Below are 17,817 nucleotides of genomic sequence, written 5' to 3' on the forward strand. Positions count from 1 at the left end.
TGTGATGGAGGTACAGCAAGCCCAGTGATCCTGACCACTTTATAGCAATAGTGCCACTATACCTTTGAAGTACTATATATATATATATATATATATATATATATATATATTGAGAAAGGCTGCATGGCAGCTGAAACGTTGCTCTGTATTAGTATGGAATAAAGCACTTTATTTTTGCACCTACTCCTGGAGTGCTGCGGATTACTACCTTGGATGTGTGACCGCCTTGACCGGGCTATTTCGCCGCTGGCACCGCTTTATTTATCTACCCTATTGGATATATATATAGGGGTCAAGTCCTGGAAAAAAAAGTGTGGGAACTCAGTTACCATGCGTTCCTGCAGGACTTGAGCCCTGTATATATATATATATATATATATATATATATATATATATACTATTAGTTTGGAGTAGCCGTCATTTAGTTGCCGATTTTCAAGTCAGAATTGCTTTTGACTTAATAAAAGAAAACTTGTCCTTACAAAATAGTGTTAGTCTAATAGTCTAATAAAAAAAGATATGAGAAGATTCTGCAACCTTCTATGATTTGGCATCTATCTATCCACACACACTTTGTACATATATAAAGTAGGCGGCTGCTGCAGCACTGCTTTGAAGTGTCGTGAATCTCGTGTGCCCTCCAGCTGTTGCCGTCCTTCTCCAGCACACAGGGTCTATTCAGCCTCCCTCTTTCCAGCTGTTTAGCCCCGTAGTCCCGTCCATTGAGGACTGTGAGGAGCACCTCGGTGTGGAGTGTTAGTAGCAGGACGTGTGCAGGCTGAGGTGATTGGCAGCTCCAGGGGAGGGACCTCACACTGGGACTGGGGAGGGCTCGGCTTCCACTGCACAGTCTAGTGACAGAGCCGGGAGCCTGCACCTACTTCAACTTCATCCCGGGAACCCACAGAGAACTTGTGTGACTGACTGCAGGACGTCTGACCCGGGAAGGAGAACATCACCCAGGTTGTCTCATAGTCACTGACTAAGACTCCAGATAAAGGTGCAACACTGATCCCTGGGCTTCCACACAAGGCGACAATGGATTAACTCACTAGGAAAACATATAGTGCTGTAGGCAGCACATGGTTCCCCAGGATCTTACTATAGACCTGACTTCCTGAGGCTACAATACTCCACAATGGATAACTTCTTCTCAGAGGTGAGGCTAGATCTACTACTTGTATTGTCTTATCATTTCCTCAGAAGTAATTCTATATGTGGGCAATGAATTCCCATTCTTTCCCAGGAGTAGTTCCTTGTAGAGCAGTGTTTCCCAAATAGGGTGCCTCCAGCTGTTGCAAAACTACAACTCCCAGCATGCCCAGACAGTCTTTTGGTGTAGTTCCTTGTAGACAAGTGTTTCCCAACCAGGGTGCCTCCAGCTGTTGCAAAACTACAACTCCCAGCATGCCCAGACAGTCTTTTGGTGTAGTTCCTTGTAGAGCAGTGTTTCCCAACAAGGGTGCCTCCAGCTGTTGTAAAACTACAACTCCCAGCATGCCCAGACAGTCTTTTGGTGTAGTTCCTTGTAGACAAGTGTTTCCCAACCAGGGTTCCTCCAGCTGTTGCAAAACTACAACTCCCAGCATGCCCGGACAGCCAAAGGCTGTCCGGGCATGCTGGGAATTGTAGTTTTGCAACAGCTGGAGGCACTCAGGTTGGGAAACACTGTTGTAGACAGTGATATTCTTAGCTTTGTGGTCACAAATTGGAGTTCTCACCTTTATAATGAATGTGGTTACATTGTGTTTGTATATGGTTACATTCTTTTGTGGGATAACTAACAGTGGGGCTTGTGTGTAAATATTCACCACCTTTCCTGAGGTAAAGTCTCTCATGATAATTTTACTCCATTCCTGTCGCCATGGACTTTCCTGTTTTTTCCTGGTAACAGGAAAGTGACATAGAAAACATTCCCAGATGCTTATATATAAACTGGATCATTAACCGCTGGGACTAGTATTCCTGTTTCCGCATGGAAGTATTACTGTAGGGTTAGAGACTGTGGATATTGTCGTATAGTCTCGTGGCGGACATGAGTGTAGAATCTGCCGTCTTGTTATTGGATGCGGAGCTTGAAACAAGGAGATGGCAATCTGCCTGATTCCTCACAGAGTGGTCTGGTATTTCCTTTTAGCAAAGTTTGGGTTTCCTGTTAGGGGTACCTTGATATATGAAGCTTAAAGTGCAGACCCTCTGTGTGGAGAAAGGCGAACCATATGTCTGGAGGAGAATGCTGGGAGACATTAGGGGGCATTTATCATTGTAGGTGGAAGTGAAGTATTTTTGTACACCTTTTTGTGTTCTGGTAATGTGTAGGAGCGCCAAATTTATTTAATGGTTACAGGACTTTTCATACATTTTGTGCAGGTCACATTTTCTGAAATTTTACTCTTCATATCTATATATATAAAAAGAGAAGGCCTGACTCACTGACTCATCAACACCCAGCCTAAACCCTTGGACCTGGAAAGCTGAATTTTTGCACAGGTGTTGTTTTTAAGACGTAGACGAGGAATAAGAAAGGATTTTTCGAAATTCAACCCTTAAGGGGGTGAAAAAAGGGTTTTTTGTCCAAAGTCCCAAACAAGTCTATGGGAAATGTATGTTACTGCATAACTTTGGAGATATTTCGATAACACTTAGTCACATGTTACTTATATGTCCACTTAAAATATAGGATAGTTAATTTAACCTTTAACTACCCCCATTTGTGAGGGTCGGGGTTTTTGTTTAAAGTCCCATGCAAATCTACAGGAAATGTATGTAGAGGACAGACTATGAGGATGGGACTTAAGGACGGGATATGAGGTCGGGATATGATGACGGGATATGAGGACAGAATACAAGGTCGGGATACGAGGACGGGATACGAGGATGGGATACGAGGAAGGGATAGGAAGATGGGATAGGAGGTCGATATAGGAGGTCAGGATATGAGGACGGGATATGAGGTCAGGATATGAGGAAGGGATATGAGGACAGGATAGGAAGTTGAGATAGGAGGATGAGATAGGAGGTTGAAATAGGAGGTCGGGACAGGAGGACGGGATAGGAGGTTGAGATAAGAGGACGGGATAGGAGGACAGGATATGAGGTCGAGATAGGAGGTCAGGATAGAAGGTTGGGATAGGAGGCCGGGATAGGAGGTCGAGATATGAAAACGTGATATAAGGTCGGGATATGAGGAAGGGATATGAGGTTGAGATATGAGGAAGGGATATGAGGAAGGGATAGGAGGTTGAGATATGAGGAAGGGATAGGAGGTCGAGATAGGAGGTCGGGATAGGAGTATGGGATATGAGGATGGGATATGAGGTCATGATAGGAGGTCGTGATAGGTCGTGATAGGAGGACGGGATAGGAGGACGAGATAGGAGGTCGAGATATGAGGACGGGATTTACGGTCAGGATATGAGGACAGGATATGAGATTGAGATATGAGGACGGGATATGGGTATGGGATATAGGGTTGGGATATGACAACAATATATGAGGACAGGATATGAAGTCAAAAGCTTCCTCCTTTGTTGATTTTCCTCCCCAACAAGGATTAGGAAGGAAAAACCGGGCAACGCCGGGTACTCAGCTAGTACACCTTCAAGCTAAGTCTGGGCTGGTGTACTTTAGAGACTTTTCAGTGGCTCTGCGCCTTTTATGCACCTTTTCACAAAAAGGCGAAGTTGATAAAACCCTTCTATATCATGTGTATTGCCAAAATCAGTGCATTGCAACTCAAAATCAGCAGAAATGTGTAAACCAAAAGGCACAAAAAAAGACGCAAATAAATCCTGTTTTCACCTTTTCTAGACACAAAAAAACAGTCTAAAGACAATGATAAATGTTGGCCATAGAGGATTATTCTGAAGCGTGTTTAAAGTGTACCTGTCATCAACAAAAACTTTTTATATAACGTTGATAATAACATTATATGTATATTTGTAATTTTTGGTTAAAAAATATGTATATTTTTGTCCCTGCAGCTATTGCCTGTGTCTCTATGAGGAGTCCAAAAACAGGAAGTGAGGGTGGACAAGCAGGGCTCTGTACACTGAGGACAAGCAGGGCTCTGTGCACTGAAGACAAGCAGGGTTCTGTGCAGTGAGGACAAGCAGGGTTCTGTGCAGTGAGGCTCTGTGACATGCTGCGGGCTCACACAGCAGGATGATTGACAAGCCAGGAGCCTGCACAGAGCCCTGCTTGTCCTGCCCTCACTTCCTGTATTTGGTCTCCTCACAGGCAATAGCTGCAGGGACAGCACTTTTTCACCCATAAATATACATATTTTTTAACCAATGTATATTACAAATATAGTATACATATAATGGTATTATCTACATTATATAAAAAGTTTTTGTTGAAGACAGGTACACTTTAAATTATTTTTCTGCCAAGTGAAATCGTATTCCATCACTCATGACCAACTACTTTGCTGTCCAAGGGTCCAATCTAGCAAACCACTACTTTTTTTTAATAAACCTTATACACGGCTCAATGATGGAGCAGCCAGGGTGTTTTCAATTGTATTACTTAATGTACAGTAAGTGTTTCTTTAAAGAAATATATTATGTAAATGGAGCTTAGCTGCAGTACCAAGCAGAGCCACACTTGGAGGGGTGGTGCTGTGACTGGATAAACATTGACTTGGCCCTTGGTTTTTTTGATGGTAGAGATTCCTACCAGCTCCTCATTGCAGCACAGACATCACATGTGGACTTTTTGCTTAATTCAATTTTTTATATTATTATTTTTTTTTTTTTTTATTTATGTTAAGAAAAAAGTTATTTTCTCCTCAAAGCAAAATAGGAGTTTCAAGGTGACTGCTTAGGCAATATTTACATAAAAGATACATTTATAAAAGCTTAAATAGGTCATCCATGGAGCTCATGTGATTTGTCTATGACTGTATTGAATGCGTAGTTTCATGCATTTCATAGCCTGTAATATCTACAAAGAAAATTTGTCTGTAATGGCTTCATTGAATTTGCATCTGTCTGAAGTTCAGACCATGTCACTGCTTTTAGTCGTGTGTACTAGAACTGCCCAGATTAGAATGGGTGAGGATGTAGAGGGAAAGACGCCAACTCTGGTGTGCCAGAAAAGCCACATGAATACTGCGACATGCTAATATACATTGAAACGTTAAAACAAAAAAGGCATTGCAACGTTTTAGTTTTTTGGGTTTGTGACATTGTCTGGCATCTATTAGTCTTACTTGAACTCTGGTAATGTGTTTCTGTTTCACATTTGGCTCAAACTCTATTCATGGTTATAAACGGGCATTGATTTTGTATGAAAATCCCACCCAAGTCTGTAAAGGGGAACGCAGCCCAATCTAGTTGAGGGATGTTTTGTTGGATTTGAAAGAAAACGAGAAAAGTATTAAAGGCTGGCATGTCTACAGCTTGGCTTGTCTGCGATCCTACAATATTAGTAGATGATATTTTGACTGTTATGATATATAATAGCTAGTGCAGTAAAACCTTTCCAATAGACCAACCCCTTATCCTGTGCACATTTGTCATGGAACATTTTGGTTCCACCACATATTATGCACACTGGCTATTTTCTTAGAAAAGACCACCCCCTGATAGACCACTTTTCAATCCAATTTTGGGTAGTTGTCATAGAAGTTACACTGTATAACATTGTTCCACTGCCTAAGGGGAGCACATGCCTCACTGTTTGACTTTTTTTTTAGTTAACTCCTTGTATTCAACTCTGTAAGTTAAGCAATAGAAAGCTTTGTTTCTTGTTTTAAGTAGAATCCAGTTCAGTCACCCAGAAGAAGTTTCATGGGGTTTAAATAGTTAAAGGGGCATTCTGGTATCAGAAAACTGTATGTGTCAATAAAACTATAACCCCAAGATATATAACGTATACAGATATAGTGTTGTCACAAATTGTTCTGTCTTCAAGTTTTTACTTTAAATACCCTTGGCAGCAAGTTGTGTGGTCCTTTAATTTTAAGTGTTGTGTTGTCTCAGCAGCTCCGCAGCTCCTCTCTCTGTCCCAAGACAATGCATCATCCTCTGCTGTCTCAGGAGACTTGGCTGAATCTTGTCTTAAAGCTCAAGCCTGGCCCCTTGAGTGATGTCACCAATTCTGATCAGCCCATGCAGCCAATATTACTACTAGGGATGTGAATTAGCAAGAATCTGGCGATATGATAAGTATCGCGATACACGTATGACAATACGATATATCGCGATATATCCTGATTCTGTCTCAAAGACGATATATTGCGATTTTTACGCACGTAGTGATACCAAATATGTTTATTTTTATTATGTTTACATGTTTTTATATAGGAATAGGGGGTGATTTGAACTTTTAATATGGAAGGGGTTAATGTGCGTCTTTTAAACTTTTATTAAAACATTTATTTTATACACTTTATTAGACTTTTAGGAGGAATCATTAGATTCCTCAGACAGATTAATAGAGTTCTATTGAACTCCATTGATCTGTGTGCTCTGCGCTCCATTGATAGAGCCTAGTCCAGCCAGGCACTATCAGTGACAGAGCCACGGGAAAGAAGGGAACAGAGGTTAACCCTCCGGCTACCTCTATAGTCAATCTCCCCCCGCGATCGCGCTGAGGGGGGTGATCCACCCCACTAGCCCACCAGGGAGTATTCACAGGTCCCTTTAGACACCGCTGTCAGCTTTGACAGCGGCTATCTAAAGGGTTAATAGCCAGCCGCGGCGATCGCCGCATGCTGGCTATTAGCGGCAGCCCCCGGCTACTGAAATCAGCATGCCCGGACAGCCAAAAGCTGTCCGGGCATGCTGGGAGTTGTAGTTTTGCAACAGCTGGAGGCACCCTGGTTGGAAAACACTGATCTAGCCATTGCTGCCTCCTGCTTTCCTATACTAGAAAATGCTTACTAAAGACTGGCCCAAGTGACTATTTGATTACTAGGTCTAGGCCTCTGTACATGCTGGGATCTACAAGAAGCATTTACTTACTACTGATATAGTTATGTTACTTTACTCGACTGTTTATATTTCATGAGCAGAAATATACTGTTTTATGCGTGCAAACTTTTAACCATATATTTCTATATTTTTTTTAGCACAATAATATAAATAAGACCTGCGAAATGTTGGTGAGAACAATAGGGGAGATTCAATTCCTCACTTGCTTTGTGCTTATTTTGTATGTGACATTTTTGTTTTATATATACAAATATAATGCATCAGGATATATGCCGCCCTGCACCACAGCGCTATCAAACTTTATGGTCTTAGTTTAGACCAGTGTTTCCCAAGCACTTGCAAAACTGCAACTCCTATCATGCCCAAGTTATAGTTTTGGAGCAGCTGGAGGTGCACTGGTTGGGAAACACTGGTCTTTTGTGTTGCTTAAAGTTATATTACTTTAATCATTTTCTTCTTACTTTAGACTTCCCTACACCATGCCTATTTTCAAGTTCTAATATTTAAAGGAATGGGAACTATAAATGGGCACTGTCAGATACAAAAACCTTTGATATGTTGTAAAGCATGTATAACCAATAGGTTTTGCAATTGCTTTCATTAGAAAATGTTCTGTATATCATACTGAAAAAGCCAGTCAAACAACTGCCCCCCGGCCTGCTTGGACACATACTAGTCCTGCTGTGTCCATGCATCATCACCTACGTCATGGACACACTTTCTTGATTGACATCTGTGAGGGCAGGGCTCATAGCTGGAGGAAAAATCCTCCCACTGTCAGCTTGTGTCCCACTACTGTAAGTGAGGACAAGTTGGGAGTTGTAGTTTGGTAATGCTAGGGGAGATGTGAGCAGACAGCATACTGAGGGAGAACTAAATTAAAAGTGTAATAAAAAAAATAAAGGTGCTAGACACATAAAAATAGATGTACATGGTCAGGATTAGGTACTGAGTGATATATTAAAAAAAAAACATTTTGTTGGATCTGACGGGTATGCTTTAAGGTATGTTTACATGGCGGAATTTCCGACAGTCCACACAAATTCCGTTCAGCAAAGCTTACTAAATGGAACTGCAGAATTGCGAAATTCTGGAGGAATATAAGCGGAATTTCTGTGTTTTCACATCTGTCTGGATCATTGTGGCTGCCCTTCAATCAATTACTGCCTGAGGTAGGTCATGGCCGTGGCCAGTGATTGGCTGAAGGGCAGTGTGATACTCTGGTCCAGTGTTTCCCAACCAGTGTGCCTCCAGCTGTTACAAAACTACAACTCCCAACATGCCTTCGGCTGTCTGGGCATGCTGGGAGTTGTAGTTTTGCAACAGCTGGAGGCACACTGGTTGGGCAACAATGCTCTGGGCCCTGACATCCGGCCCAGGCGTTGCGATTTCTGAGCGGAAGACGAACGCAGCTGGGGATCGGAGCGGGACACATGGAGTGCTGGAGGTTTATTTTTTTTATAGGCTTTCAAGTGGGCAGAGTTGAAAAAAAAAACTCCCGCTGTATAATTTCTAAAAGTTTAAAATGTTTAATCTATTTTTAAAGTCCAGTGTAGAGAAAAAACAAGAACAATCTACATATCAAAATACTTAAATACTGGTAATGTGCCGTATTTGTCTGATGCAGCAGGGGATTGTTTGCACTCCAGCTTTTCTCACTTTGCTTACTTAGGTTATGTAAATAGCTGAGTAAACACATTTTACTTTAATTAGAGTAATTGCTCTTCTCTTCTATTGCATTGTGTAGTGATATACAAAGTTAGGTATGAATCATTAGGATGAGCCGTCATGTCTCAACGGTGTCGGGATAATACAAGTAATTCCTTGGAGATGCAGTTAGAGCAGTCTTAGGGTGCGTTCACACGCTATTACTAGCAGCGGGTTGCCCCCTGTGAGTTACGCTACCATTGATTTGAATGGGTCCACAGACAGTCCGCAATAGTGTCAGATTTGCGGACTGTCCGCGGACCCATTCAAACCCGTTGCTAGTTACTAGCGTGTGAACGCACCCTTAGGTAATGTCTTGTGGTGCCACTTTGGGGGTATGATGTTTGTCTGGTATAGCTTCAAGATATATGATCTTAATGTATGTAAATGCTGTTTGTTTATTCACCAACAATTACCCTTAGAACCTTTGTTCTTTAACTAGATGTAGAATGGCAGTTACTTTGTTACTGTTGGACTTTATCATTACATACAATACCCACTTGATCGACTTACAATATGCATATATTTAGGTAGGCCAAATTCAGGATGTCGTCTTCATATATATACCTGGGAAACCTTTAGGTGTAAATGATGTATCCGTAAAGGGTGGCATACATTAGGCCAAAATACATTGATATTCCACAATTTTAACTACTGGCTTGAAAAGCACAGTTTACTATACAAACCAATACAACTGCCCCTCAGTATGCTGACCCCCAAATATTGTGTGTATGTTTCCCTGCATAATACAGTCTCAATACCACTAGGGCGGTGTTTCTTAAATAGTGTGTCTCCAGTTGTTTTAAAACCACAACGCCTACGATCTTTTATGTTAAGTAGCTCTTTACTCTTGTTAGGCTAGGTTCACACTACAGAATTTCTGGACAGAAAAATTCTGTCCGGCGATTCCAACTGCGGCCTGTGCAAACTAAATTAGCTCTAGGACCGCATGTACATTGCTGTTCCCAATAGACGGCGATGTACTCCAGGCAGATTCTGCCTAAAGAATGAGCAAGATCATTCATTCGGCAGTGGAATGTCCAGCACCTATATTCCATAATATATAGGCCGACATTTATCATTGTCTTTAGACAGTTTTTTGTGTCTAGAAAAGGCTCAAAAAAGGCACAAGCAGGGTTTATTTGCTTCTTTTTTGTGCATTTTGGTTTACCCATTTCTGCTGATTATGAGTTTCAATCCACTGATTTTGGCAATACACATGATATGGAAGGATTTTATGAACAGCGCCTTTTTGTGAAAAGGCGCAAAAAAGGCGCAAAGCCACTGAAAGTCTCTAAAACTACACCAGCCCAGTCTTAGCTTTTTGGTGTATGTGAAGAGAGAAATTTCAGAAAATATGACCTGAACAAAATGTATCAAATGCTCTGTGACCATTTAATAAATGTGGTGCCCCTACACATTACCAGCACACAAAAAGGTGTAGAAAAATGCTTCACTTACGCCTACAATGATAAATGCCGGCCATAGTGTTTAGCAGAATCCCATTGCCAGAATTTCTGAGTGTAATTTCAGAGCGAAATTCCATTTGGAAATTCCAGTGTGTGAACCTAGCCTTACTGTATTGAGTGAAAAGATGCCTCTATGGCATCATATATTCTCTAATAGGGCACATACAGAGAGGTTATCCTAGGTAGACAAACCCTTTAAACTGTTCTCATAGAATTGTCACATTGTAGGTTTTTGTTGCTACACATTTCACCATACCGCAACATAAATGAACCACGTTTGTTGTCAATTATGTGGAATTGATCTCTTTGTGAAGTCTTTTCTATTATTTTTTGTACAACACCTGCCTATTGTTTGCTGGCAGTCCAGACAGGCAGGTGGGAATCATCCTGCCTCCTTTCATATACAGGTACAGCTGAGCTTTGTATACTTTACATATTTTATTCCACGGCCAGCCTGCTTACTTTTCTTTAGCTGCTGTATGTAAGCCTTCAAGATCAAAAACACTTCTATAGACGAAACATTACTTGGGAAGAATTGTTTTATTCCCTTAACAGGTTAACTTGAAAGGGTTGTTAATGATTAACCAGGTATGGTGTGCGAGCAATAAAGCGTGGGGATCCGGATACAGCTTCCTGACCTGTTTCACTTGTTAGTGCTTGTTTTTTTTTTTGTTGCTTTTTTTTAAACCGGGTTGTGACGTCAGTAACTGCCAGTGTGAATCTGCTGACTATTCACTGTATAGCCAGTAAACCGGGAAATCCTGGAAGAGCAGACACCTAGAGTTATTAATGTTATGTGTATGGATAATAAACTGTAGAGGTGCCTTGTTATTATGTTCTTGGCCTAATTCACCAAAAGATCACCGAAGTGATCCACTAATTCCCTATATTTCCCATATATTTGTTGAAAGGTATAATCTTTATTAATTTCAAAACACCAACAAAAAAGGAGTTAAAATTTGCAGTGTATCTCTCCTCCTGTATTATTGATTATCTGTGCCAGCCAGGCATCACTTATTATCTACTTGTGTGTACCTGCAGTGTACACACGGTTAGTGGAGGAGTCTACACTGTATATTAAAAAACCTATCCTATGCCCCCCTCGACATGTTTCGCCGCAAGACGCGGCTTTGTCAAGAGGCTTAGGGGCACTTAGGGGTAGACTCCTCCACTAACCGTGTGTACACTGCAGGTACACACAAGTAGATAATAAGTGATGCCTGGCTGGCACAGATAATCAATAATACAGGAGGAGAGATACACTGCAAATTTTAACTCCTTTTTTGTTGGTGTTTTGAAATTAATAAAGATTATACCTTTCAACAAATATATGGGAAATATAGGGAATTAGTGGATCACTTCGGTGATCTTTTGGTGAATTGGTTCAAATAACCCTCCATATATTGGTCCACAGTTGGATCATATGTTCTTGGCCTGTTTCAAGTATCAAAAGATCAAGAATGGATAGCAATATCTAGGTTTTCATTTTCCATTTTACTAACTATTATAAAATAATCCTGAAATCTTGCAGTTTTCAGTCTGACCACTAGGCCCAAAACTAAACTGAAACTTCCTCTTTTTGTGTGTGATGATAAGGAGAAGACTGTTGGAAAGTGATCTGTACAGTATTAGGGTATGATCACACTACAAAATCTCTGCTTGCCGAAATCATGCGACTGTAAGACCATGCGGTCTTGTGCCATCACAATTGATGGCAATGCAGTGCACACGTAATTCCGATCATGTATATTGTTTCAGCAGATCAATTTCAGTGGTCGAATTCTCCGCCACTGAAATTCCGCAGTGTGAACGGGTCCACAGAAGACCCATTCACACCAATGCAAAAGTTCACATTGCGGATTTCCAGAGCGTAATACTGTGCACGAAAATTCCATAGTGTGTACATACCCTTACATACATACCCATACAGTGATAGCTGTTATAATGATAGTAACCCTTTATTATCACAACATGAAAAATTTTCTTTTTTTAATTGTAGCATCCCATACTTTATATTTTTAGTGCCTGCAACACCCCAGTGCTCTGAGCTTTTGCTTGCAAATTTGCTAATACGTTTCAGATGTGATGGAAGATCTTACTGTATTAGGCACAAGAACCCTAACACAGGCAGGTGTTCCCCTTTTCAACTTTGCATATCCACTTGACAACAATTAACAATGAATTTCCTTGGTTATAGGAGTGAAAGTATATTTTCTACATCTCACCTAGGTTAATGTTTCAAATTGATATAACTCATTAAAACAATTTCATCATAATGATGGCCATATACTTAAATAGGTAATTTAAACAATATTTGCATAAATCAATAGTGCAAGTAAATATAGTAAACTTTAAAAATATGAAAATATCGTTCTACTGTTATCAAGCTCCTTCCCTCTCCCCTTCTCCTGGTAGACTTTCTTCCGCTCTGAAAATCACCTCAGTTTTGTCCTGTCTCTGCTCAGTATTTGTCTTGTCGCTCGCTCAGGGATGAAATTACAAGCGATACAAATCTATGGAGGGGGTAGGAGGGAGCCGAGCATGCAAGTGAATGAAGGGGTGGGGAATGAGACTGCTATCTAAAATGTATGGCTAGCTTTTGAAAATACAACCATCAACTGTATTTATTACCATGCATCATATGGCTTCTCTCATTTTTACTCACTGAACATAACTTTAGGTGGGTTATTTAGTTATTCTGATCAAAAAAAAAATAGGCACAGGGTGACCTAAAAAGTAAAAAAAAAAAAAGTCATACTCACCTGCCCTTCTAAAGAGCCTGCTACCCACCACTCAGCACTGTTTCTTGATTTCTGTGATCTGTCAACTCCATCTAGTCAGGTGGGTCACTGCTGCAGTCAGTCATTAAGCAGGCAGCTACGGTGGGGTTGATGAGTCACCGGAGCTTTGGATTGACAGATGTACAGGATCAGGGTAGGTAAGTATGACTTTAATTTTGTCACCTTCAGTCAATTGTAAAATTTTTGTTGGGACTGGACAACTGCTTTAACCCCTTAAGGACTCAGCCCATTTTGGCCTTAAGGACTCAGACAATTTAATTTTTACGTTTTCATTTTTTCCTCCTCGCCTTCTAAAAATCATAACTCTTTTCTATTTTCATCCACAGACTAGTATGAGGGCTTGTTTTTTGCGCGACCAGTTGTCCTTTGTAATGACATCACTCATTATATCATAAAATGTATGGCGCAACCAAAAAACACTATTTTTGTGGGGAAATTAAAACGAAAAACGCAATTTTGCTAATTTTGGAAGGTTTTGTTTTCACGCCGTACAATTTATGGTAAAAATGACATGTGTACTTTATTCTGAGGGTCAATACGATTAAAATGATACCCATTATTATATACTTTTATATTATTGTTGCGCTTAAAAAAAATCACAAACTTTTTAACCAAATTAGTACGTTTATAATCCCTTTATTTTGATGACCTCTAACTTTTTTATTTTTCCGTATAAGTGGCGGTATGGGGGCTCATTTTTTGCGCCATGATCTGTACTTTTTTTTCATACCACATTTGCATATAAAAAACTTTTAATACATTTTTTATAATTTTTTTTGTTAATAAAATGTATTAAAAAAGTAGGAATTTTGGACTTTTTTTATTTTTTTTTCACCGTACGGGATCATTAACATTTTATTTTAATAGTTCGGACATTTACACACGCGGCGATACCAAATATGTCTATAAAAAATGTTTTTTACGCTTTTTGGGGGTAAAATAGGAAAAAACTGACGTTTTACTTTTTTATTGGGGGAGGGGATTTTTCACTTTTTTTTTACTTTTACTTTTACATTTTTTTACATTTTTTTTTACACTTGAATAGTCCCCATAGGGGACTATTCATAGCAACACCATGATTGCTAATACTGATCTGTTCTATGTATAGGACATAGAACAGATCAGTGTTTTCGGTCATCTCCTGCTCTGGTCTGCTCGATCACAGACCAAAGCAGGAGACGCCGGGAGCCGCACGGAGGAAGGAGAGGGGACCTCCGTGCGGCGTTATGAATGATCGTATCCCCGCAGCAGCGCTGCGGGCGATCCGATCGTTCATTTAAATGGCGAACTGCCGCAGATGCCGGGATCTGTATTGATCCCGGCACCTGAGGGGTTAATGGCGGACGCCCGCGAGATCGCGGGCGTCGGCCATTGCCGGCGGGTCCCTGGCTGCGATCAGCAGCCGGGATCAGCCGCGCATGACACGGGCATCGCTCCGATGCCCGCGGTTATGCTTAGGACGTAAATGTACGTCCTGGTGCGTTAAGTACCACCTCACCAGGACGTACATTTACGTCCTGCGTCCTTAAGGGGTTAAAACTTACCATCTTGTGTTCGGTAACATTAAACATCCATGACCAAACATGGAATATCTGTCACTTTATAGAAATAAATAAGAAATAATTCTGTAGCACTGTATAATACAGTACTGTTTGATGTGTGCATCTCATACTTTCTGCCAATCCAGCACATGTATTTTTGTGTTTTTTATATAAGTAAAGTATAGCTTTGCTCGGTACTTTGTTCTGTGTTATTTGCTGCTTATATAAAGAAATACTTTGTTGTTGATCAGTGTTTTGCCAGCTTTTTTCATTCTGTATTATACAGCTCTCATCTCTTTGTGGTTAAGTTCTGGTGAATCTCAGCCAGTTTTCATGAAAAAAGTCTGTTTACATTTTCCCTTCACCCACAGCCCCTCACCCACTCCGCTCAGTAATACAAGCCATACATTGCCTTACCATAGATAAGCATCTGTAACAGAAGGGTTTTCCAATTACTTCCAATTACCTCTGAAGAATGAAGTCAATTAGACCCTCACAAGAGTGATTGGCCACAATTGTTGTTTAGACATGAAAGCTCATTTTGGGGCTATTAAATCTAAATACATATACTATTTGGCCAACATGTGTTACTTATTTCTAACAATGGCATGATATCGTGTTCATGTGTTTTTATGATAAACTCAAAGGATCGGGCATGATAAATGGTATCATGGAACTAAGAAAATGATCTATTGATTCTTTACCATACAGTACTGATCATGAACTTCATGATATTAGAGTTTCCAATTTACTTTTTACACACGCAGATCTGGAAGAAGGTGGACTATAAGATTTTTACACCAATCACATCTTTAGATGACTCGATTGAAAGGGGATTTACTGAAAAATGCCCGTTGTCTCTTCTTTTAGCCATTCATACTAGCAATTTACAACTTTTGGTACACATGGGTTCTTTGTATGAACATCTTTAGAAGGTATTATATAGGAGCAAGCCTGCTAAAGAAGATGGCTATTGAATGGCTATGTGTTTTACAGTAACAATGGCAAGAATGTAAGAATGGAGATTGGAGCATACAGACAAAATATATAGTTTGGATAAGTTGTTATATCAGACTAATATGTCATCTACGTTGATGTAGCTATTTGACAGTATAAATTGATGCGTTATTCTCACACTATAAATAGAATCCTATAAAGTATAATGTATTTGACGTAAAAATTACATGTGAACTCATTGGTATATAGGCAGAGGTCCACCGTCACTTACCCCTGATGTCACAATTGTAATTCCTTGTGCTGATCTGAATGAACATGTTAATTGTGGAAAAGGGGAGGTTTTCCATCTACCAAATGGAGGTGCATCCAACAATCTTTGGACCTACAGCGGTTCTGGAAGCCACTACAGGTGGGTGCCGCATGGTAGATCCCGTGGGTCCCCAGCAGCGGGACCTCAGCAATCTGACATCTGATCCCCTATCCTTTGGATAGGGGATAAGATGTCTAGGGGGGGAGTACCCCTTTAAAGGGGTAGTCCAGTGGTGAAAAACTTATCCCCTATCCTAAGGATAGGGGATAAGTTTGAGATCGCGGGGGGTCCGACCGCTGGGGCCCCCTGCGATCTCTCTGTACGGGGCCCCGGCTCTCCGCCGAGATAGCGGGTGTCGACCCCCGCACGAGGCGGCGGCCGACACGCCCCCTCAATACATCTCTATGGCAGAGCCGGAGATTGCCGAAGGCAGCGCTTCGGCTCTGCCATAGACTTGTATTGAGGGGGCGTGTCGGCCGCCGCCTCGTGCGGAGGTCGACACGCCCCCTTCCAGCGGGCTGTCGGGGCTCCGTACAGGAGATCGCGGGGGGCCCCAGCGGTCGGACCCCCCGCGATCTGCAACTTATCCCCTATCCTTAGGATAGGGGATAAGTTGCTCACCACTGAATCACCACTGGACTACTCCTTTAAGGAGAATAACATACAACCACAAATTAGATGGGAAGACAATTTAGTACTATTATATAAAAAGAATAATAGTAAAGCTAACTGTGCCTTTGTTTTATGATGGAAATTCATTTCTAAGTCTCTCCACTATCATTTTGTGATGTAACTGACAGTGAAAAAGTCCATCATGTTGGGAGCCTTTGGAGGGCGAAAGCTGGAGCCGGTGCCGGGAGTTCGTGACGTCATAGCCCCGCCCCCTCCTGACATAATTTCCCACTCCTCTCAATGCAAGTCTATGGGAGGGGGCATGACAGCCATCACGCCCCCTCCCATAGACTTGCATTGAGGGGTGGGGCGTGATGAATAAATACCCCTTTAATTCCTTAATCAATACAAATAAATTCATTATTATACACTTACATTATGGTAATGTTAAGGATGGTGTATTGGCACTGAATACCGTGTTACGCTTGATTGGCTACACATTATTGTACTTTTTATCTATTTGCAGATAAAGTTAGTATACATTGAAATGTAACCATGTATACAAACTACAGTAAAGTGTGCTTCCAGCAGCCAGCACAATCACAAGCTTGACATTTATTGTCTGCTTGTCATGGCCTCTTATTAGCTTGACTGATCTTCAGTGAGACTAGTTTACAGATTACAGTTTAGCTGGGTCATTTGAAAGGAAGCAAATAAAAGAACAGAAGGGCCCCTCTTTATGATGAACAGCACAAAACTTGTTCTTGGCATAGAAAGCATGAAGTTCTTGCTCTATCCCGTTTAACCCGCTTTGCCCTGAAATCTACATAAATCAACCAATTTAGAAAATGAAGTGTCATGAACTAATAACCACCCAATAACCATCTAGATGGCCATTATTATACGGCATACTAGTCACCCAGAAAAAGTTGTGTATTTAATATTGCTATTTTTTCTTTTACTAATACACACTAAGTTTTATAAAAAAAATTAAAAAATCCACATGCATTTATGGCATGAAAAATAAGGGGGCAGAATGTCTAGGATTGTCTTAGATAAGCTGTTCCAGTAACAGGTTTTCCATTGAAATCATTTTATAGAGGAACTTATAGCTGTGTTGTAGTTTTTATTTTATATTTGTATACCTATTGTACACAGACTTAATGTGCTTGATCAAGTGTATACAGCAATACTGGAAATACACAGAAAAAACAGGGTAAGGGATATGTAGTCTGATAGCGACTACAGAAATCTGTAGAAAGGCAACTCTGTGTTTGACCAAGCAATTGGAAAAGAAATAAAATGCCCCCCTATCCACATTAAAAGGGTTATTCAGTAATTAAAAAGCAGAGATCATTTCTTCTGAAAACAGCCCCATTTATTTAAATCAACTGGTGCCAGAAAGTTAAACAGATTTGTAAATTACTTCTATGAAAAAATCTTAATCCTTCCAGTATTTTTTAGCTGCTGAATACTACA

The 17,817-nt window shown here is 40.7% G+C and overlaps 1 protein-coding gene across 1 annotated transcript in view; it reads left to right on the forward strand.

Moving 5' to 3' along the window:
* The first annotated feature begins 846 nt into the window (after positions 1-846).
* The window catches only part of MYO10 (myosin X), a 239,331-nt gene continuing 222,360 nt past the window's right edge, over positions 847-17,817 (forward strand). Inside the window, exon 1 of the mRNA XM_056520936.1 lies at positions 847-1,159. Within this exon, the coding sequence (XP_056376911.1) occupies positions 1,139-1,159 (21 nt within the window). The 5' untranslated portion in view covers positions 847-1,138. The remainder of the gene's footprint in view (positions 1,160-17,817) is intronic.

Source organism: Hyla sarda, chromosome 5 (assembly GCF_029499605.1).
Source record: "Hyla sarda isolate aHylSar1 chromosome 5, aHylSar1.hap1, whole genome shotgun sequence".
Classification (NCBI taxonomy): Eukaryota; Metazoa; Chordata; class Amphibia; order Anura; family Hylidae; genus Hyla; species Hyla sarda.